The sequence below is a fragment of the Puccinia triticina genome, chromosome 17A (genome assembly GCF_026914185.1).
Source record: "Puccinia triticina chromosome 17A, complete sequence".
Lineage (NCBI taxonomy): Eukaryota > Fungi > Basidiomycota > Pucciniomycetes > Pucciniales > Pucciniaceae > Puccinia > Puccinia triticina.
The window spans coordinates 127,586-150,183 of record NC_070574.1 but is presented as its reverse complement, the minus strand read 5'-3'; the positions used below and the strand labels follow the sequence as shown (position 1 = coordinate 150,183).

Genomic DNA, 22,598 nt, shown 5'->3' with positions numbered 1-22,598 from the left:
GTAGTATCGTCCTAGAATCGGACAAACGCCAAAAATCAGTGCTCGTGAAGCCGGAAGCCTTGAGGATGCCGAACGTGATTCTTTGGGAACTTACGCAGAAATACAAAAATTATGACGGCGGGGATGAAATGGGCATGGTAGAAAAAATGGTCAAAATTTGCAATAACGAAGAGGATAAGACTTCCATACCAGAAGACCACTTTGAATATGCTCGGATCGTATATGCGCAACCGTTTCTGAGCGAGCGTCCACTGGCCTCTGAAGCCCCGGAATTCATTGACGAAATTGACTCGGCACTCAACCAGTTGAATGAAAATCTGCGTCGGTTACGAATTCATCCATCTGAAAAATCACCTCGAATCCGGGCTTCCGAGCAGGACGACCCCCGCCTCAACTAAGAACAACCGCTCAACTACAGAGAAAACAAAATTTCCGAACAGATGGAACAAGAAGCCATCAATTCTCAATCATCATTTCGTCCACCCCTCCATATTGTTAACCATGACCAAGTTCTTACTTGATTCTTTGATTGGTATCAAATTGGCTTTCTTGTAGCTCTTTTGCTTGTAGGGTTTTGATATAAAATGGAGAATTGAACAAAGCAGCTCCCATTTTTTGGGGAAACAACTCCCATATGTCGCCGCAACCAAATTTGGGAGTTGTTCTCCCAAAAACGTTTTCGATTTGGGAGTTGTCCATACCGGTATTTTTTATTATTTTTTTCCCCAAGGAATGGGAGTCGTCCGCCCAAAAGGCCCTTTGGGAGGGCCTCTTTGGGAGTTATCTGTGGGCACCGCAGCCAACTCCTGTATGAAATTGTTATGTGACGTGGAACCCGCCTATAACAACATATTTCCACAGATAAGTGCCATATGAATATTGCAGCAACAAGTAACCGCATGTAAAATTTACAACCATATAAAATTGTTATGCAATGTGTACACCACTGGTGCAATTGGACAGATTCTCACAACACCCTGACATTTATGTCGCCAAGATGTCAGTGCAACACACTGTGACACCAGGGTGATGTTAGGAGATGGTTGGCATTGGCTTGATGCCCGGGTTGATGTTGGTTAGACGTGAATGTTGCCGTGTTGCCCCAACAGAAATGCCACCAGGATGTTGCTCCCCTGCGACATCCTGGTAATATCTGAGAAGCACCCCCGCGACACCCGCATTGCACGGGCGTTGAGTCTGCAGGTGCGCTGGCGCACAGAGCAACATGTGATATATGTTGCCGCAGACAGTGCCATGTAACGTACAGTAGCCAATGTACAACGCGCACCCAGCCTACAAAAACTAACTTTTGTGGCGTGCACAAATAATATGTGCTTACAGAAAAATTTGTGCATGTCAGATTTTGTGGGCCAACTTTTTGTGTGCTGTCATCCAGTTTTTGTGTGCTAATTTTTTGTCATTGTGTTTTTCATGTGCTAATTTTTTGGGAGTTGGAATGTAATTCCGCCGCATGAACTGGGAGTCAGACATGTAATTTGTCCAAAAATTACAAAAAATAAAAAAGATCATACCTCCTCACTGGGGATACTCAAAGCCCACAAAAACTTTACAGCAGGAAGAAACCCCTCTCAAGAGCAGATGGTCCTGATGGTGAGCTGCACGGCATTAGCACACCCAAAAAAGGAGTGTGCTAATGTGGGTCAAATTTGGCAGATTTCCTGCCAAGTTACATGATGTGCGGACATGAGACATGACACATAGACATGATACATGATGCACAGATATTATACATGATGTGCAGGCATGATACATGATGCATGATGCATGATGCATGCATTAGTCAAAACTTATAATTTTCAAATGTAAACACGTGTAAATATACCTTATATCCCTTTCACAAGGATGTTAAGTGGTTTTCTCATAAATTTCAGTGCTGAAAATGGTATCATTCTAACTACAAATATAAGAAATACTCAGTATATGCAATCCTTCTAAAATAGCCACTTATATATACAAAAGTAGTATAAAAAGAGATTTACAATAATTTTCTTTACACTTCAATCTAGTATTCACTTCTAAGAATTATTTAACATCTTTGAGAAGTATTCTAGACTAAAAATCACTTACATACAGAAAAGCCAAGACACATATGTAACTACAATTTCATCACATAGTTATAAAACTTCTTAGATTGGAGAATGGGGAGCTGCGGGACCAGGGACTTCTCACAGGGACGAGGGAACTGGGGTTTGAGCCACACTCTGGACAAGCAGACTTAGCAGAACTGTTGGAGTAGGACTTTGGCGGGACTCACGGATGGACTGAATAGTGCGGACCGGCACCAGGTGAACTGGGGGAGCAGAAGCGGATGACGTTGGGGCGCAAGCGCAAGGTAGAGACTGGGGTTGGAGGCTAGTCAGAGGGTGCCAGAGAACAAGCGTTGGAGATGTGCTAGGCTGCGAAGTGATGCATGCGGATTTATATGAGTCCAGGAGAGGAAGGATGCAGACGACGTTATCTGGGAGTGGAGTTATGCGAGTGGAGGGAGTGGAGGAATAGGAACCTTTTGAGGGGCTTTTCTCTCACTTCTTCATCTATTTATGATTCTACAATCTTACTATCAGATCTTATGGTATTATTGTATTTAGAGACTTACTTGCAGAGCTTTTGTGTATTGCTACAACACGGAGAGTTTTTACCAACCAAAATCATTCTTATTTACTTGCAGAGTTTTGCTACACATGAAAGGAACGGCTAAGGCTTACGTGGACTAGGCAGATAATATCAGGCTCATTGCAGAGTGCTGAAGAGGTCTGTATGTTGCAGAAACCCAATGCTGATAACCATTCAAACCCAGAGTTTTCTTAGAAAGGAGGCATAACACCTATTCTTATTAGGTGTCACACTTATCTCAACAACGGACATGAAGCATGATTCATCACATATGTCAAAGGGTACACGGACATGTAAAAGGGTACAAAGACATGTAAAAGGGTACAAAGACATAGGGGAATGTGAGAAGGTGTATCAACACATAAAAGAGATATTTAAACATGATGAAAGGGGTATGATGTATGCATGAAAGGGATTTGTATGCATGAAAGGGGTATGTGCAGTAAGGGGTATTTGCACATGAAAGGGATATGTAAGCCTTAATGATGAAAGGGATATTGAAAAGGATGTAAAAAACTCAAAAGGGACATGTATGAAGGATTTTCAACCGGAGGCAAAGCGAGGCGGAGCGGAAAGGGGAAAAGTCGGCTTAGCCAAGAACAGACAAAGTCTGAAAATAGGACCAGATAACTCACTTGAAGGGGCTTAAGTGCCTTTGTAGATAAGACAGAGTGCAGGCTCAAGTGCGCACAAGGGATCAAGATGGTCATGACTGATGGTTTCTTATCTTCTAGTCTAAGGTTTTTTAAATAGACTAGATACAATGTGTTTGACTTGTGGGCGCGAGTTAGAGAGACACATTATGAATAAAAAAAAACACATGCATAGCGGACAGATTTTTGAGAAGGAAGTGATAGGATTGTGACATAAGGGAAAGAAGGGAGAGGGGAACAACTGAAATTCCAACAATGTAAACATGGAAGGGTCATGAACGCATGATGAAAGGGGTATGTACACAGTGTGAAAGTGATACATGCACATGAAAAAGGGATAACACACACAAGAAAGGGTTATGTGCACATAAAGGGGCATGGACACATTATGAAAGGGGTGAATGCATACAAAAGGGATATGCGCACATGAAAGGGGTATGTGCCCATGAAAGGGTTATGTGCACATGAAAGGGGGATTTTCACATGAAAGGGTAATTTGCACAGGTATCAACTCAGTATTTTGGAGCCTGTGCTCAGTTTTTTGGAACTTACACTCACTCTTGCATAAATTATGCAATGTGCATGTAATCAACCAGTGCTTGATTCTTGCATGAGGCACAGCTTGCCTTGAGCTCTTGCATCTCAACTGCAAGCAGTTTCTAAAGTTTCTCTTGCAGTGATTACATGTCCGACTCTCATTTCATGTGGCGGAATTACATTCCAACTCCCAAAAAATGTGATTTGGGAGTTGGAATGTAATTCTTGGGAGTCAATTAGTCAAGCCCCCCCAAAAAAAAAATCAGCAGACAAAGAAATTAAGAAATTCAGCTCACAAAAAAACTTGACAAAAAGTTACACTGCAAAAAAAACTGTGTCAACTGTGAGCAGTTGACATGCGGTAACTCTGAGGAAGCTTGTGGTGTTACACCAGCCTTACTCAAGGTTTGACTCAACCCAAGCTTCAATGCACAGTCACTGTGCACCTTGCACAGTGACTGTGCCAACAAAGGCACTTCTGCATTCATGTGGAGTTACAGTGGCAGCTTGGCTTGAGTATCCTGCATGTCAACTGCAAGCAGTTGACCAAGTTATTTTTGCAGTGTTGGCACACAAAAAACCAGATGGCAAAAAATTAGCACACAAAAACCACAATGACAAAAAATTAGCACACAAAAACCGGATGACAAAAAATTAGCACACAAAAAGTTGGCCCACAAAATCTGAAGTGTATGAATTTTTCTGTAAGCACATATTATTTGTGCGCACCACAAAAGTTAGTTTTTGTAGGCTGGGTGGGTGTTGTGATGCGGGGATGTGTGCAGCTGTGTCATGCAGTGCGCTGGCGCACCACTGCGTGCTCAGAGTGGGTTTCCTGTCAGAAGCGAGTGCTCCCTTGGGGAGTACCCGGGTCCTTTTTGAGGGGAAGCTATCTTGCCCATGGCATCAACGCCTCCAACACAGTCAGACAATGTCAGTGCCTGGCACCCACCTGTTATATTGTTGTGGCGACCTGGCTCTGACATCTAAACTTGCAGCGCCGGGTGATATCACCCCAACATTCCCCAAAGTATCCCGATGATATCCAGCTGCACCAGTGGTGAACCCGTACAGCAAAGTTCCACAGAAAACCCATGTAAACATTTCAGCAACAAGTAACCCCATGTAAAATTTACAACAAGTAAAAAATGTGTCAAGCTTGTGCAACATGTAGCATGCTCCTGCAGCACACAATCCCCATGTAACATGTTTCAGCAACATGCAACCCCAATGTAAGATTTTCCCACAACATGTAACCACATTAATTTATACTTTCACACACCATGTAACCCCCATGCAAGAAGTTTACAAATAGTGTAACCCGTGTATAACATGTAACATGTACACACCACCTGTGACATGCACAAATACCAGGTAGCCCATAAGCAACATTTTCACACACCACATAACACATGCACTATTCAACATTTAAGTGTACATGTAACATGTAAACACCTTGTAGCATGTCAACCGGGGGCGCGCGCGCTGCCATTAGGGCAGAAGGCTGGACAGAAAGCACTGTAACACCTGAACTTGTCAGGGGAAACATGTAGAAATTATGTCATTTGAAAGTGGGAATTCACGTGGTTCCTTTGAGCTACTAAAGTTGATATAACATTTAGCAGAACCGGGTCTATGTTAAAGATGGCCAGTGGGTACCCGGCACCCATTGGTGGACCAGCCACTGCCCTTTGAGTACCCGTCCACAGGTGCCATGTACGGGTCCAGTTATGCAATTTGGGCCGGAAAATCACCAGGTACTTGGGTAACAAACAACCCGCCATTTTCAGCCGCAGCTGTGCACTCCAGTGAGCTTGATGGCCGGCCATCAACATCATCCCACTCAATGGCCGGCAATCGAGTGGGATACACACCCCCCTTGATGACCAGAAATCAAGTGGAGTACACGCCCCGCTTGATGACCGGAAATCAAGCAGGATACATGTCTCACTCAATGGCCGGTGCACTCCATGACCAGCCATCAAGTGGGATGCGCACTTGATGACCATTGACTGGTCACTGAGTCCACACCCCACTTGATGAACGGTCATTGAGTGGGGTACACACCCTTGATGACCGGCCATCGTCAAGCGAAGTACACACCCCCACATCCCAGTCCCACACAATGACTGGACATCAAGCAGGGTGATCAGGATTGCTGGCCACTGAGCGGGGTGTGTACTCCACTCAATGACCGGCCTACACCCTCACTCAATGGTGGGTCATCAGGTGGAGTGCGCATCCCACTCAATGGCCGGTCATTGAGTGGGATGTGTACCCCGCTCAATGTGCAGTCATCAAGAGGGGTGTGTACTGCACTTGATGACCGGCCATCAAGAGGGGTGTGTACATACCCAACTAAATTGGTCACTTGTAAAATAAATTGGTGGTACCCACCTCAAGTACCGCCGGTGGCCCATTGGCGGGTGCCATGTCCGGGTCCGGGTGTCCAAAATTGGAGAAATTCATAGCAAGTACCCGGACCCGTTTGGCCATCTCTAGCGCTGTAATTGGCAGTTAGCTGATTTCTAGCGCAGCGTAGCGGCCAACCGTTGGCATGATGACCAATGTGCAGCCCTCATATGTTATGTTCTGATGATAAATTATTGCCATAATTTTCATAGCACAGAGTATATTCAACATCAGAATATACCTGAAATTTTTAGACTGTTTGGGTGTGTGAAAGAACAGTTATACAGTTAGCAGTAATTTCCTACTCAGCCAATAAACCCCCCCCCCCCTTGTATCTCATTTTATGATGACACACTATTGCTAATAATTTCATATCACAGATAATATGCATCATTAAAGTATTCCTGGAAGTTTCAGACTGTTTGAGTCTGTAACAAAATGCTGTATGGTTAGCACAACATTGTAACCACTGCGCTGCACTAAAAAAAGCGGCCATTTAGTGCAGTGCAGCAGTCACACTGCTACATCCCAGAGGCATGTAGCGGAAGCTGTTGAAAAAACCAATGTGCCACTTGCTACGCGCAGCGGTTGACCGCTACCCACCCAGGGCAATTAGCAATAGCGCAGTGGAAGCAAAAATCCGCTGCACTATCCGCTAATTTAGCGGAAGTTTGTATGTTAAACCTGTTATAACATGATTTAAACAATTTTTTTCTTCTTTTTCAAACCACTGCACTGCCGCTGAAGCGCAGCGGTTCAGCGCTATGTGCCGGCTTTTTTAGCGCGCTAAAATCATTTTTTTTTCCCCAGGGAAGACAAAAAGCAGTTAGCGCAGCGGCACAAACAGCAATACTGGGTCGGTATGATACCAATAACGGTAATGTAACGATATCATATCGATTTTCGGCGCGTTACCGGTACCGTTACCAGTAACCGCAGTGCGTTACCAATATTAGATTTAGATTATTAATTCTATTTGCCGCCGTTACGATATTGCTGCTGATATAATGTCAATATCGCGGTGGTATCGTGGTTTTTTTTGGCTTTTTTAGCCTTTTTTGACTGGGAAAACACCGTTATTGCGTTACTTGCGTTACCATACCGGTAACAATCTTACAAACATTGAATCGTTTTGATATGCGGAAGGCGCAAACAAAATCGTTACCGTTAACAGTAACGGCAAAAAAGGTAACGCGGCGACGTTACGATATGAAAAAACCCAGAATATCGTATCAAATTGTATCAACCCAGTGTTGCAAACAGCCACTGCGCTAAAAGAAGTGCAGCTGTTACAATGTTGGTTAGCAGTCATTTTCCTACTCTGTCTGTGCACCCCTGATATCTCATGTTCTGATGGCAAAATATTGCTCAAACTTTCAGAGGTTTCATTTTATGCATATATCTATCTGATTAATAAAATGTGCACCCCTCATATCTCATGTTCTGGTGGCACACTTTTGCTATGAATTTCAGGGGGTTCTTTTTATACATAATTCTCTGTGATACAAAATTTTTATGGGGTAAAAAATTATGAGTATGGGGGATAATAAAATATGGATTTGCTTTGCGCACGGACGGAAACTTGTTGCGCGCAGGAATTTTGGTTGGCTTGATGTCACTTGGTGTCAGGCCCCCCTCCGTGAGCGCCACCGGCTCCCCCCAATAAACTATCTGCACACGGGGTGTGCCCACAGGTGGCCGGGTTGAGAAACACCGGCCATCCGGAGGACACCTGGTGAAACCGGAAATTTTGGAAAATCATACAACAATTATGCAAAACACAATAACCCAACATCAATAGCCCGGTTCATGTTGGAACTTTAAAGCTATTTTTAACCCATTTATGATTAAAATTTTGTAACTTTTACAAAATGGTCAGATTCTTCAGGATTCACTGTTTCTGACATTTGAAAAATTTCTGAAAATTTACTGATAAAATTTGATAAAAATAGTGTTCAAGTGACCAATGTTAACTGGGCTAATGTTTTGGTTGCCCCTTGCAGTGTGTGACCATAAACAGACTTCAGAATGTATGTAAGTCAAGAGGCACTAATTCTATGTTGCTAATGAGATATTTAATTTCATCATCTTATGTTTGAAGAAAGAAAATCCATCTCTTGGATCTGCTTTATCATGCAGCAAGCTAGAACTGCATAAAACTCGGGAATTTACATAACGTGGCTGGGTCGGGGCTCTCCAGGGTCCTGTATCATTCATTTCTCCACTCCGGATGATTTGGAACCACTTCAAAACTGTGAAACAGTTCCAAGAACTCTTTCTATGTATCTCATGGCTGGTGGCTGTCCAGGTATGTCCTCCGAACCCATCTTAAAAGGTACCAAAAGGTTTCACTCCGCTATATTCTGATAAATTTGCCCACGACCATATAGCCAGCTCATTGAAACCTTCAGAACACCGCGCCCTTTCGACTCTAGATAAAGATACTAAATACTTGAGAATCAATCAACATCCATTGCCCAATCAATAGTTCCCCTTCATCTCAACCGACACGACATCATGATCATCGGCAAGAAAGTGTTATTTTACATCGCTCTCCACACGCTAGGGGCCAGTCAACTGATGCTATCCGCTCCTGTGGGAAACTACAGTAAGACATTTACTTCCATCTCCTGCTTGATTGAGCTTTCCTCATTATATAATTTTTCTCCTCTCCAATTTCGGCATGTCAGCCGCTGACTAGTTCACACAGCGCCAACACTGACACGGCACGCGCCGCGGACAATGCGAGACGCGTCGCGGACAATGCGAGCGTGCGCAAATGTTAGGATTCAATACAATTGAATCCCGGTGATAGATTGTCGTGCTCGGCTGGGACATATCTCCCAGTTGTCGCGCTCGAGTGAGCACAATCCACGTGAATATTCCACGCGTGGATTGTCTCCTAATATGTGAAGATACGAAAGACCGCCTGATTCCTAAGGCATAAAAGGCTCGGGACCTGAGCGCAAGCAAAGGTCCCCCTAGATTATCTATTAGATTACAACGCCCGTCTACCTTGTTTGATACAAACGACCGGGGCTTATATCTTAGTTACATCTCACCGTTCTTCTATTCCTCAAAACTCCTTTACCTCGACTCCCCAACCTTTGCCGCCGCCACTACTCCCATCTTCGTCGCCTACTCCTCTCTCGACAACCCTTCTTCCTTTCCAACTTCCTTTCACTCGCTACCTTTCTAGGTAAGCTCAAGTTTCCTTTTACGAACCTCTTTGGGTTCAGGTACGACATAAGCTCTACCAGCCCCTCCAACGGAGGCGCGGCTTTCTCCTCCCACTTCGCGGTCGAGTCAAGTGTGTTTTCCTTTTTAGGAACTCACTTTCTGTGTTTGTTCATTCAGAGCGTCGCCACTCTAGAGGCGCGCCCTGACACGGCACGTTCTTGTAAAAGATGTATTAAGTTGTGAACACTCAGCCGGCGACTTGATTGATGATCATATGATGGGGGAGGCATGCCATAACGAAGTCGGTCGGCTTAGCCCAGATGAGCCACAGCACGGCATCAATCATGGAAGCTTGAAGCACAAAGGTAAATATTATCCATGGGTTGTTTTCCCTTTCAAAAACTCAACCATCCTACTGAAAAACTGTTTTTGTCTCAAACAGTCAGTAGTCCCATCCTGGAATCGGACAAACGCCAAAAATCGGACCCCGTGAAACCAGAAGCCTTGAGGACGCCAAACGTTATTCTTTTGGAACTCAAGCAGAAATACCCAAGTTTCTACCGGATGAGAAGTTCTGCAATGGTAGTAAAGATGGTTGAAATTTTCAACAAAGTAGAGAATAAGATTTACCTGCAGAAAGACTTTAATCATCTTAATGACATCTTAGCCGCACAACCTACTCTGCGGATATTAAAAGATCATCCATTAGTGCCCCCAGAAAGCCCGCGGTACTTTGTGGACGTTGACACGGCAATCACCCAGTTGACAAAAAATTTGGATTGGGAAATACGTGCTGCATATCAAACTTTACAAAGTCCCTCCGCAGGAGGCCTCTTGCGGAGGTGACCTCCTCGGAGGGACTGTGTTTAAGTTTGGCTGCATATCAAATATCTCCTTGAATCCAGGGTTCCCAGAAATATGACCCCCGCCTTGATCAAGAACAACCGCTCAACTAAAGAGAAAAAAAAATATGAACAAAAAGCTATCAATTGACAATAAGGTTGCGATCCGGACCCTGATGATCCGGTGGTACCCGACCGGATACCGGGTCGGGTCGGGTCGCGGATGCACTTTCAGAAACCCGGTATCTGATCGGATACCTGGGTATAAAGCCAGGGGGACGAGATAGAGAAAAAAAAGAGAACAATGGCTTTTTTTTGCATTTCAAGTAGATATCATGGTTCAGCATACAAAGAAGAAAGGGCTGGGTTATTCTGAGGAGAGTTTGATGTCATGGATATCGATAACATTGTGAAGGAGCCAGCTTTTCAAGCAGATTAATGCCTCAAGGGTGGTGGCATTGAGTCGATTCCTTGTATAGTCTTGAATGTGGCGACCTGAAGAGAAGGCTCGCTCGGTGGGAGCACTCGAAGCGGGTACCAAGAGGTAGGTCTTTGCCATGTTTGCAAGGCTCGGAAACTGTTCGTGATTGGCTTTCCAATATTTGAGGGGATCACATGATTCGTCCTCGCATTCCAAGTTGAGATAGAAGTCAATCTCTTCATCGAGTGAGCTGATCTGCCGTTTCTTTTTTTTGAAGATACTTGCTGTCAAGGTGTTTCTAGTAACAGCTTCCTTCTCTTGAACGTTGTCATTATTCTTATTGTAATGATTAAGAACAAATTGCTCGGCTTGTTCCTTGAACTGCCGAAGAATTGATTCCTTGCTCAGCTTCATCAACGCAAGGGCTTCAGAGGTGAGTGCGTTGGTTTTGATGCGAGGATCGAGCAACATTGAAGAAAGGTACACTGGTTTTTTTATAGAAGCGTCGAAGTAACCTCTCAGCTTGTTGAGCATTGCTTTGGCAGCGGGGATGAGTTCGCGCTCTCCATACTTTGTAAAAGCCTGTTTCACCATGATACCAAAAAAAAGATTTAGTATAGAAAAACAATGATGTAGGGGAGCAAGTGGTTGAAAAGACGCACATCATTGAGCCTTTGTATCAAGCAGATGTATACCGGGGCACCAAAGACGAGAGTGGTAGTTTTATCGGGTGAAACTGTTTCAGTTGCTTTGTTAAGAGGTTCCAAGAATTTACAGATCTGTTCAACTTTCACCCATTCATCCGGAGAGAGCCCGTATTTCTCATTCAAATCGTTCATTTCACAGAAAATCACTATGCAAGCACGAAGTTTTAATGCCCTTTGAAGCATAGCAAATGTTGAATTCCATCTTGTCGCAACATCTTGGATCATTGCCAGTTTTTTTCCAATGATACCTTTGACTATTCCGTCAAAGGCTGCTGATTTTTGCGGCGAGCGCTTCAGGAATGTTGCGAAGCCACTGAGGCGCGAGACAATAGAGGACACTTCAACCGTAGATGGCTGGTCGTTTAGAATACCCGAGAGACTCGCAGGTGTCTCCGGCGCTGGTGGCGGCTTGGTGAATGCTTTTATTCCAGCTTGAGCAGCAAGATTAATGACATGGGCCATGCAACCAAGCAAACATTCCTTTGAGTTGAAAGGGATTGCACCGTCCAAATGGGTCCCCATAGTCCCATTGTTAGATGCGTTATCGGCGGTGATACAGAAGATCTTATCGGAAATGCCAAAAGTTGCAAGTATGTTGGCTAGGTGACTTCCCAGATTATCTCCAGCATGGCTTCCTTCGATTGGTATGGCAGCCAAGATCATCGACTTGAGAGAAAAGTCTTTCGCAATCCAGTGTGCAGTAACGCCGAGTATAGATATATTGCTAGGAGACGTCCAAGTGTCGCATGTCAAACTGATTCTAGACTCTAGTCCGCGGAACTGATGTCGGATAACTTGTTGTCCTTGCTGGAAAGATTTGCGTATGAATTCCGCAAGAGTATCTTTTCCACAGATAAGTCGCATTGTGTCTGGGTTGATCAGTCGAAGTAGTTCTCGAAAATCTTCATGTTCAATGTTGTGGAAAGGGATATTACAATTGATAAAAAAACGAGCAATCGCAGAGGTCAAGGTGTCGCTGTTGAGTTTTTTTGGTAATATTCCCTTCTGTAAGAACTTAGTGATAGCACCCGTATTTGACTTTCCTCCTTCGGTTATTCCATGACAGCGCTCCAAGTGATTGGACATACTTTTAGTGGATCCTTTTTTGTCAACCGCAAGTTTCGCCAGGCACTTATTATCGCCTCCAGGAGTCTTGTTTGCCTGGCAAACATTGTGAGAAACACCCTGGATGGTTGTCGTCTTGAAATATTGCCAGACCCAGCTTTTCTTGCTGCTTTCTTGGCTCTTTGCGGAAGGTGTTAAGTGTTCAATATTGGAGTCAGAGCTGGATTCTACTTCGTCAACGGAGCGTTTCGTAGGCATCTTCGCGGCCAGATGCAAGCAGGGAGCTGGCTGGCAATTTGGGATCCCACGTGCACTGCAAAAGATCACTTCGAGGCTCAGGAGTGCAGATTTCCAAAAAAAGATGAAGACCCAACGGATACCCGGCGTCGGAGCCGGATACACCGGGTTCGGATCTTGGGAGAGCCATACCCGAACCCGGAGGGCCGGATCGCAACCTTAATTGACAATCAACATTTCGTCAAACCTTCCATGTTAACCATAACGGATTTCCTGCATACTTTATTCTACTCTTGAAATCACATTGGCTTTTTTTTTAGCTCTTTTGGCTGTAGCGTTTGGATATAAACTTGGCTGTGTGTTTAAATCCCAGAAGGCAGTCTTGTGCTGTAGAGCATCCTCAAAATAAAAGAATTTTTTAATTCTTTGACAGTGAAAGATGAAAACACCCCCCTTATAACCAAGTGTCATTTGAGTCTCTTTTTCCAAATGGGCTCATGTCTCTCAAGTTCTACTACTAGTTAGTATAAAGGATTGAGTTGCTGGTGCTAGGCAAACATGTCTAGGACAAAACAATGAAGCTGCAGCACAACCTTTGGGGATTCAAGATTTAACTGCATGGATAGCTTTCAATGCTGTGGTTGACATATATGGTGTTCAAAATTGCATATGTCACGGTTTACATAAAATCATAAAGCCAATTTTGGCTGGGAGATGTCAGCATACATAAAACTTAAAGCGACATCTCCCAGCCAAAATTGCAGTTTATGATTTTATGTAAAAAAATCTTATGCAATTTTGAACACCAAGTATGGAAAAATGAATTGCACTGTGATGGTTTTTGCAAATTCTTATTTTTTACAAACTGAACTCAATATGTTCCTGCTGAAATACTATAACATACAATGGAAAGTCTGACCTAGCCCTCCAGATGATTTGTTTGTTCCATCAGCAAGCCCCTGGAATTTTTGCTGGGTGGACCATTAGAAATGCCATCCTCACAACCTCTGCAACTACACAAAGGGTGCAAAAGCCTGGTCGGAGACAAGCAGAAACAGTCCCCCGGGGACATAATCTGATCAACCAGCATGTGAGGCTTGTATGAGTACTCCAGGACAAGTGCAAAAACACCAGATGCAACTTGTTTTGTGCCCCAGGGTGGGCCGTCATTTGGTCATGATGAGAGAAGCTCTGAGAGGCTTTAAGGCTATATGACGGATGTAGTGAACTGACACTGAACTACAAAATTGGTGCGCCGAGTGTAATGACTAGGGTACAACGTACGAGAGCCAGAAATGGATTGTTTTGGAATATCACAGACAAGCTAATTGATAACAGCAGGCAATGATCTCACGAGTAAGGGTTGATGGTCTTTAAGTTCTTTCAAAAGGAAATTTGAATTTTTGGACTTTGATGATAAAAAAAAAAATTGTGATGAAGGGAAAACAAACTGAATACGCGCATTTGGGAGAATATATAGGAAACAGGTTGAAGTCTGAAATAATGTGATCACAATTGGTTATACAGACAAATCAAATGAAAACAAACTGATCCTACACCACGGGTGCAACAAAATATTTGGAAAACCAGTTTGATTGGTTTTCAGAATATTTTTTTAATTGAGTCCAGATGTCCTGAAGAACGAGTCGGACTAACCATTTTCAGATATTTTTGAATATTTCTGGAACCACCTGAGGTGGTTTTAAAAATATTTTGGAAACCAATTTGGTTTGGAAAATATTTCCAGAACCATTTGAAATGGTTTTGGAAACCATTTGGATGCTCCTTCTCTCATGGTACGGTTTTTGGGACCTTTTTGGCAACAGGATTTGTCCACAAACCAGATTCAGACCAATTTGGTCCTGACAACCACTATCCAATCAATTTGGTTTTGATAACCATCCCAAAAACTTTTGGTGTACCCGTGGTGTAGGAAATACATTGGTGTTGTATCTCCATCTCTGAAGGCTTTCTGAATGATAACCGTAAATAGTCAATAAGCTTATTCCTCTATCTATTTGTCATCAGTTTCTTAACCTTACACTATGACAGCTGTATGTAATACTATGAAAATAGTAGTATGTATTTCCGATTCTTACACCAAGGGTGTACTCTGCAGTTTTTTCTCAACCAAGTGTAAGGATGAGGCACACATGACTGGCACCAATTCAACCAAATTGTGACAAATGACAAAAATTTTACGGAGAGGAATCCTGACGGGCTTCTTGAGGCTCCTTGCATGGTTGTCAAGCGGTACAGGAATTTTGAACAGCTGGCGTGTGGGGATGTTGAAAAATGTAACGAGTGAGTTGACTTGAAGAGAGTGTGGAAAGCATGTTATTAACACAATAAGGTTCTCGAAATGGAAACGTTTATCTTGAGATGCTCCAACAAAATGAACCCTTGAGGCTTCAGTTACCGAGCCCACCGAGCAACGAGCCGACAGCACCGACGGTTTGTGGTAGACTACTCAAGATGGGAGCACGTGCTTCGGGGCCCGAGAAGCCTCTGCCAGTGCATCCGGTTGCAAAGCCTCTCTGGCACACATACATCTGACAATTGATTCAACGTCAGTCCAAGATGGTTTTTGTCCTGATGAAGATGAGCATGCGTACCTGGAGAGGGGGCTCGGCCGCCACCGTCTAAAATTGGACAACATTCGCGCGAAGAAACAGTGATCTCAGAGGAATCGGTCCAGCTTCTCAATTCCAAGCTCTGGACTCACGAGTGTTGTGAGGGTCTTGAGTAAGCTGTTGATCCGGTCACCGGTGTTCCCAACGACTGTAGCGAAGGCGTATTTCAAGTCATTGCCGAGGCTCCCAAGTTGGCCGCCCAGACCGGCTGTGTGTGAGGTAGGATTATGACATGTTAGTTCATGGTCTTTGCACAGACGGAGATGTGGGAAGTACCTAGTTGGTTGCAATACGATTCTATGACGAGGGGATTGGCTTCGATTCAGTAAAAACTCCCCGGAATAAGATGCTCAATTATCCCACTTACTGTCAATGTTGGCCCGATTCGCGGGTCTTCCGCTCATGAGAGCATTTAGAGCGATGCCGAAGGCGCCGTGATCACCAACAATCAAACTTGGAAAGGATTGAAGAAAAATAAAGGTGGGTCAAGTCCGTCCTGATGGTTTTGCGCTGTGTGAGCGGGCTTACAAATGATCAGCAAAATGTTGAGCTCCACAAACATCCTGAACAGCTATGTTGCTCGCGCCATCCAATGCTGAGATCGGCTGTTGCGGAGAAAAAGCAAGCGGTTTGATGGCTGGAAAAGGGTAGCAGCACGGATCAAGATGATTCACTCACACGTCCTCCGACTTGTGGCAGAACGATTTCATCGTCGTAAGAGTATATGCTAGTCGTCGGTACGAGAGCCCTCGCGCCACTGTTTGGAGCGCGGGCATTGAGAGCTTGCTGAAATCGGGAATTCTGTGCGGAGCAGTCAGACGTCATTACCCGTGGTTTCAAGTTACCTGGGGATTGTCGAAGAAATCGACTTACAACCATCATTTGCCAAACTGCGGGTAAGCAGCCGCCAGCAACTTCGAGGAGTGGACAAACAACATTGGCGGCGTACGTCCCATGGAAAGGGGAAGCCAAAGCAATAAAGTTCGTTACGAGCCGCCGAGTTGACGGCCAGAAAGCTAACCAGGCAAATGACGATAAGCAGCCAAGAATCTTTTTTTGGCAGGCAGGCACGCGCGGAATCACTTACTGAAAGCCCATTGCGCCTGATCAGAACAACGTCAAAATTGGGCACAGGGAGTAGGAATTTCATGTGAGTTGCGAGAGGAGAAACAGAAAGTGGAAATGCAGTCTGGCATCAGACAGATTGCTACGTACGTCCATGCCTCCTTGACTGTAGGAGATAACATTGAGTGGCTGACGAGACTGAGCAGCTAGATGTATGATAGCATAGGCTATGAATTCAGCGGTCAACTGGGCGTCTCCGGTAGATTTGCCTGAAGGGAAGATGAGGGAACATGATATACTTGGTTGGTGAGTGATTATATCTGCGTTGGGGATCGGAATCTCAAGATGCGCAGGGCTGCCAAGCTCACTTAAATTGTCCACCCAGCAGATACTGAAGCCGTATCGTGGGAGTTGGGCGTAAGGTGACTGCATTGAAGGTCAGCCAAACGGAAGAAAGTTCCTACTGATGCTCATCATCTAGCTTACCCTGGGCCACACTTGTTGTCCATTTCCACCTGTGTTATCGCATCGTGTTCAGTTGATCGTTCCTGGTTTCTGATCCGGGGAAAATTGCTGTGGACGTACCCGTGGGAGGTACGAGCAAGACAATCCCTGCAACAAAAAGCGCGCGTTAAGAGGGAGAAGAGTTTACTGTGAACTGTGTAAGAGATACGTTGTAGCATACCTCGCTGTCCTTGGGTGTGTCCAAGACAAGTTATCTGTTGGCGGTAGGTCCTCTCGGATTGACTCTGCCAAACGAGATCGGTTGCTCAGGCGATCTATTGCTTCATGATTTCATCAATCAAACTTGAGAGCGATACTCACCCAGGGGGCATCCCCACGAGCGGTAGGTGGTCGTGGGCCTGCTGTGGTAGCAGCCTGATCGTACTTCGGGACTCCATTCAAGAGGTCATTCAGCGAGCCTCCTGGCGATTGGGGACCCAGTGGCAGAAGACCTGTTACGCCGTCGACAAGCCCTGCAGTTGAAAGCAAATAAGGTGACTGTCAGCGACCAGGCTTCCCTAGAGACGGATCCGATTAATATGTGGTGTGCTACCTGAGCCGATACTTTGCGGGCCGCCTGTTGAATTACGGTCAAGAGGATTCATTCAAGCCAAAAAAACAAAGCTGCTGTGTAAGATTAAGTCTCGCTGAAGGGTCAACCGATAGCTGGCGCACCTCCATAACCGTGACTTGGACTGCCACCGAGAAGACCTGTGTATGGGTTGGAAAAAGAAAGTCAGCTGGCAGTCCACCGTGTCAGAAGGTTTTCTCGGAGCTCAAAAGTTTGATTGTCGCACCACCAATACCACTTTGGCCTCGTCCAGGGCTGCCGCCGAGAAGACTTGGAAGCAAGCCTGGGACAAAAGTTTTTCATAGTGAGCAATCCGATGGTCTGACGAGGACAACATCCCGATGCATAGAAAAACCATTCGAACCTCTTTTGCTCAAATCTGCCTGGCCTTTGTTTTCCTTTTCGAGCTCCGCCGGCTCTGTAGCTCTGGCGTGAAGAACAAGGAGGAAAAGGACCACGGCCACAGGAGCAATCATTCTGTTCTGAGTAGTGTGGGTCTGCAATGAGAGTGAATGTTTATCTTTCCGTGATTTTTATTTTATAGTTGGACGAGGTGAGTTGTGTTCTTGAATGAAGGAGTAGTGTATTGCGCAACCATCTGAGCGGGGATTGCTGGTTTCAGAGTGGCCGAGCCAACCGTTGTTTAAGATACACCGGCGGAAGTGTGAGCCCTCTCAGTGATGAGCGATGATTGATGCAAAATTTCAAATCACTCATCCTCCAGGATCAGAACTGCTTTCAATTATTCAGCGTGTGATCACACAGCTGTCCGGTTGTGTGATTTCATCCGGTCAAGATTGTCACAGGTTGTCTCATGATTGCTTGCGATGTTGGCAATCCCCATTCATGCAACATGAACTGAGGAAATGCTTAATCTATGTATCACAAATCATTTTCAATTCTTGTCTTGGCCGGCTTGAATGGGAGGGTGGGACCAGCTTTGAAACTGTTTGAAACCGCGATTGATGTAGCCTGGCCCGGAGCATCCACATTGACACGGATGATCATCGCCGCCGGCCGGACTGAAGTCCACGGCACTCATTACATACATAAATCACGGCGCCATCGGTGGTTTATGTCCGACCGAAGTGAGTAGCACGACCGAAATAAACCCCCTAGAACCTCCCAGAACCCCCCTTCTGTTGGCAATAAGCCACCGTCTGCGCACTCCAGATTCGCCGCAGCGTGTGTGCAAGCCGAGCTGTGCCGGATCATCCGGGGCGAGCCTCCTTCCAGCGGACACTAACTGGCTTGGCGAATTGCGACTCGGCTCGGGTCGGATCGACACGTCACACCACCGCCCTTTTGTCGCCCTCACCACACCAACACCCCTCCTGCCCCGGATCAACACTTCAAGGCGAGCGAAAGATAAGACACCGCACAAGTAGCCCGCCTCAGCTTGGTACCTCCGACCGGCCAGCTTCCACAACCACGACAATCCCCCAGGGATGACTGCTTCGTACGAGTACGATGAATGTAATGTCCAACTTTTAGTCAACTCTTGCTGTTTCTCCAAAGCTTCACCTTCGTAAACTCCCGCACGCATTCCATATCCCACAATGCATACGGAGACCCTATCAAGCTTGCAATAATCGAAAGAAACAAGTGAAGCATTTAGGCTGACTAATCGGTCTTGAATGATACACTAGCCGGCCAATCGAATTTCTTCGTTTTCACGTTCTTGCTGTGCGTCTTGCTCCCATGGACCATCTCAAGTCTGCTAAAGCTATCGAGTGAGTCGGACTTATTGCTCAACTCATGAGCCAAGTCCAAGTTTCTTCTAACTACGAAATTTGGACCGTTTCCCAGGCACAACAGCCAAATCACCATGCCCCGGATGGAACTCAAAGGACGAACAAGTTAAAAAGGCGAAACAAAAAGCTGCTCCAATCAGCCTGAGGTAAAGCTGTCTTTTGAAAGAACAACTTTTTTTTCAAATTTATTTGGTTGTCCCATCGCGCAGAAATTAATTTACTTCCCTACCCAACATCTTTTCATTTAAAAAAAAAGTCACGTATGTTTAGCTCTAGGATGGGCTCTCTTGGCATATGTGGCATACAGAGCTAGTTTTGTAAAAGCCTCCTCTGGCACTTACGACCCATTCACCATCTTAGGGCTCAATCCAGTGAGTAAAACCTTGATTTTAATTCAGCTTGACCCAAAGTTAGTCAGATGTTTACATTGGTTTTGGAACGTTCCCGCAGGGGTCGGACGAAAAATCGATCAAAAGACACTTCAAAAGACTCTCTCTAAAATTGTCGGCTCTCAATCGACCCATTCCTCTTGCAACTCATGTTCCCTAAGCTAATAAGCGTCCAAAAAAAAAAAATCTTTTTCGTTGATGTTTTTTGTCACAGCCATCCGGATAAGTTGCGATTGAAGGAGAACCAAACCATGGAGGAAGTGAACGAACATTTCGTCAACCTGACCAAGGCCTACAAAGCGTAAGATACCTCTATTCATTCACGTCTATAATCCCCGATCATACAAGGATTATCACAATTTCCTCATCGGTCCGTTGATTTAGTCTCACAGATGAAACCATTCGCGAAAACTACGAGCTGTACGGCCATCCCGATGGAAAACGAGAGACTGCGATGGGAATCGCATTGCCCAAATGGATTGTCGAGACCAGCAATCACGGATATGTCGTTGGACTTTATGGTGCAGTATTTGGACTTATGCTCCCTTACCTCGTCGTAAGCTATCTCACCTCGATTGCGTCAATTCCAGTCTATCTTACCTTCTGACGCTGGCACAAATTTCTGTTACGCAGGGCAAATGGTGGCACGGATCCAGAAAGTACACCAAGGATCAAGTTCTAAATGAGTCGGCTTCCCGATATTTCTTGCACCTCACTGCAGAAACCAAGTTTGCCGAGGCCATCGAGATCCTGTGCTCGTCGCTTGAGTTCAAGGCTTTGGAGTCCAAACATAGCCGCGTATTCGAGGCGAACAAATCGTACAAAAAGCTCGAAGATCAGGTGACCACGACGCTGTTCAACTCGACCGGAGAAAAACTGGAGGGGACCTTGTACAATAACAGCAGCGAAAAGTTTGTCAAAAGGACTGCTGTCTTGGTTTATGCCCATATGTTCAGGATCCCGATCTCCGATGCTGCTATTTTGAAAGGTCAGTCCGATTCATCTCACCCTTCCACTGACATTATTACGGCTACAATAACTAACCTTATTCAATCCAACCTCCCAGCCAAACATGATGTGATCAATTACGCCCGTCATTTAACCAGCAGCATGCAGTCCATTACGCTAGGATACAACTGGCTGAGTACCTATTTAGTCGTCATCAAGCTCCAACAACACTTGGTCCAGGCTATGCACCCCGCACATTCACCATTAGTCCAACTTCCCCACGTCTCGGTCAAGACTGCTGAACGAGTGGCCAAGAGTAGTGACATCAGATCTCCGGAACAATTCGCTACCTTGTCTGAACAGCAGAAAGACTCACTGTTTCCTGAATTCAAAGGCCAGGATCTCATCAAAAAGCAGATCCAATCTATTTCGGAACATTGGCCGAAGTTGGAATTGGTTAGCTCTGAATTCAAAGGTTAGCCTCCTTTTTTTTCTTCTTTACGATGATGCTCGTTGTTCTGCTTTTGGCATCAGCTCACTTGTCCTCAACCGATACTGTGCTACTATCTGTTAAACCAACAGTTGTCGGCGAAAAAACTGTCACGCCTGGCTGTGTGATCCACTTTACTATGAAAGTCAGAATCAAAAATCCCAAGTCGTCTTCCGTTGCTCAGGCGAATGAGAAGACCGCTGAACAGGACTTTGAGCAGAAAACTGAGCAGGACTTGAAGGGTGAAGAAATGGAAATCGATGAATTGTTAGGCCGAAAGAAAGCTGGGGCCGATGGCGAGGAGAAGTGCCCGATAGTACACGCACCCCATGTAACCAAGGTTTGTCCGCTTTACATTTCAAGGTTCTTTGGTTGTGCCGAAGAAGCCGCAAATTGACGCTCGACGTGGGTTCTGTTTGATGACCAGGACACCATACCGGGGTACTACTGGCTAGTTGGAGACCACAAGATAAACCGAATCTATGTCCAGCCGGTGAAGATCACCGATGTCGGATACACGAAGACCCGGGTGCTCAAGACGACTTTCCAAGCGCCCCAGAGTCCGGGCCTGTACACCTTCCAAGCGTATGTCAAGAGCGACTCGTACGTGGATACCGACATTCAGGCGAGCATGCAACTCCGGGTCGAAGACAAGGAGGCTGAAGATGCAAATGCTGAAGACGACATTTCTGAGCCAGACGAGGACACCTTGGCCGGTCAAATGGCTGCCATGCGCGGCAAGCCTACTAAAAAACAAAAGGATGACGACGACTCCGATGATACTAGTGGGACGGAGAGCAGCTCGGACGACAGTAGCTCGGACTCTGATTCCGATTGATCAATTCCCGTCCCATTTCCTCCTTCGCCCTAGATATCAGAAACAAGCTCCTTTTGCCCCGCAACATTGCATTCAATTTTTTCGTTTCTCTTTTTTCCATTGGTCAAATACTCTTGGATTATTTCCCTTGTTTTTCTTGATCCGTATGTTAGAGCATTTTCCTCATCTTTATATGACTTCCCGTTTTATCTTAAACTTTACATGCATTGATTTTCCATTCAAACACACCAAAATACAAAAACAACCAAAATTGGACAACTGCAGCAGTGAGACTATTGAAGGAAGTCTGAGAAAACCCTGCCTTCAAGGTTTCTCAACTCACCAAAGTATCAAAACAGACACCATGTTGTGACCCAGGTATACATGAGAAATAAGCTATGGATTGACAAGGTCTCAGCCCGGACTCGTAGACACGGTATCACATACACTAAAGAAGACAAAAAGAACAAAGTGCAAATAGAAAAGAAAAGACAAAATAATTTCACATAGGAAAGACATGAGAAAAGTAGTGGAAAAGATAGAGAGAGCAAGATTAAGAAGAAGAGAAAAAGAATTCAAGTTGCCACAATTCTACCTCTCAATGCTGCAAAACTTTCTGGAGGCATTGCTTTGGTGAAAATCGTAGAGACTGTAACATTAAGATGGGTCTGGACCTGGTGACAGTCAAACTCACAACCTCAGCTATGCTGAGACACGTACTAGAGTGCTGCCTTTACCA

The 22,598-nt window shown here is 45.1% G+C and overlaps 2 protein-coding genes across 2 annotated transcripts; one reads left to right on the top strand and one right to left on the bottom strand.

Moving 5' to 3' along the window:
• Window positions 1-15,099: 15,099 nt before the first annotated feature.
• PtA15_17A15 (uncharacterized protein) lies at window positions 15,100-17,937 on the bottom strand (the record flags this gene model as incomplete). The annotated part of the gene is made up of 19 exons (XM_053164246.1): window positions 15,100-15,240; window positions 15,304-15,330; window positions 15,414-15,529; window positions 15,598-15,618; window positions 15,689-15,774; window positions 15,850-15,926; window positions 16,000-16,122; window positions 16,195-16,337; window positions 16,409-16,424; window positions 16,537-16,655; window positions 16,755-16,812; window positions 16,873-16,901; window positions 16,972-16,998; window positions 17,072-17,135; window positions 17,212-17,363; window positions 17,444-17,467; window positions 17,566-17,601; window positions 17,688-17,744; window positions 17,826-17,937. 19 exons carry the CDS (start codon window positions 17,935-17,937, stop codon window positions 15,100-15,102), a joined length of 1,428 nt encoding a protein of 475 aa, XP_053028089.1.
• A 972-nt stretch (window positions 17,938-18,909) lies between these two features.
• On the top strand, window positions 18,910-21,880 carry PtA15_17A14 (uncharacterized protein; the record flags this gene model as incomplete). Its single annotated transcript, XM_053164235.1, has 11 exons — window positions 18,910-18,937; window positions 19,111-19,194; window positions 19,271-19,361; window positions 19,472-19,586; window positions 19,666-19,718; window positions 19,819-19,905; window positions 19,989-20,160; window positions 20,238-20,592; window positions 20,671-21,027; window positions 21,135-21,382; window positions 21,470-21,880. The coding sequence occupies 11 exons, from the start codon at window positions 18,910-18,912 to the stop codon at window positions 21,878-21,880; spliced, it is 2,001 nt and encodes a 666-aa protein (XP_053028088.1).
• Between the last annotated feature and the right edge of the window lie 718 nt (window positions 21,881-22,598).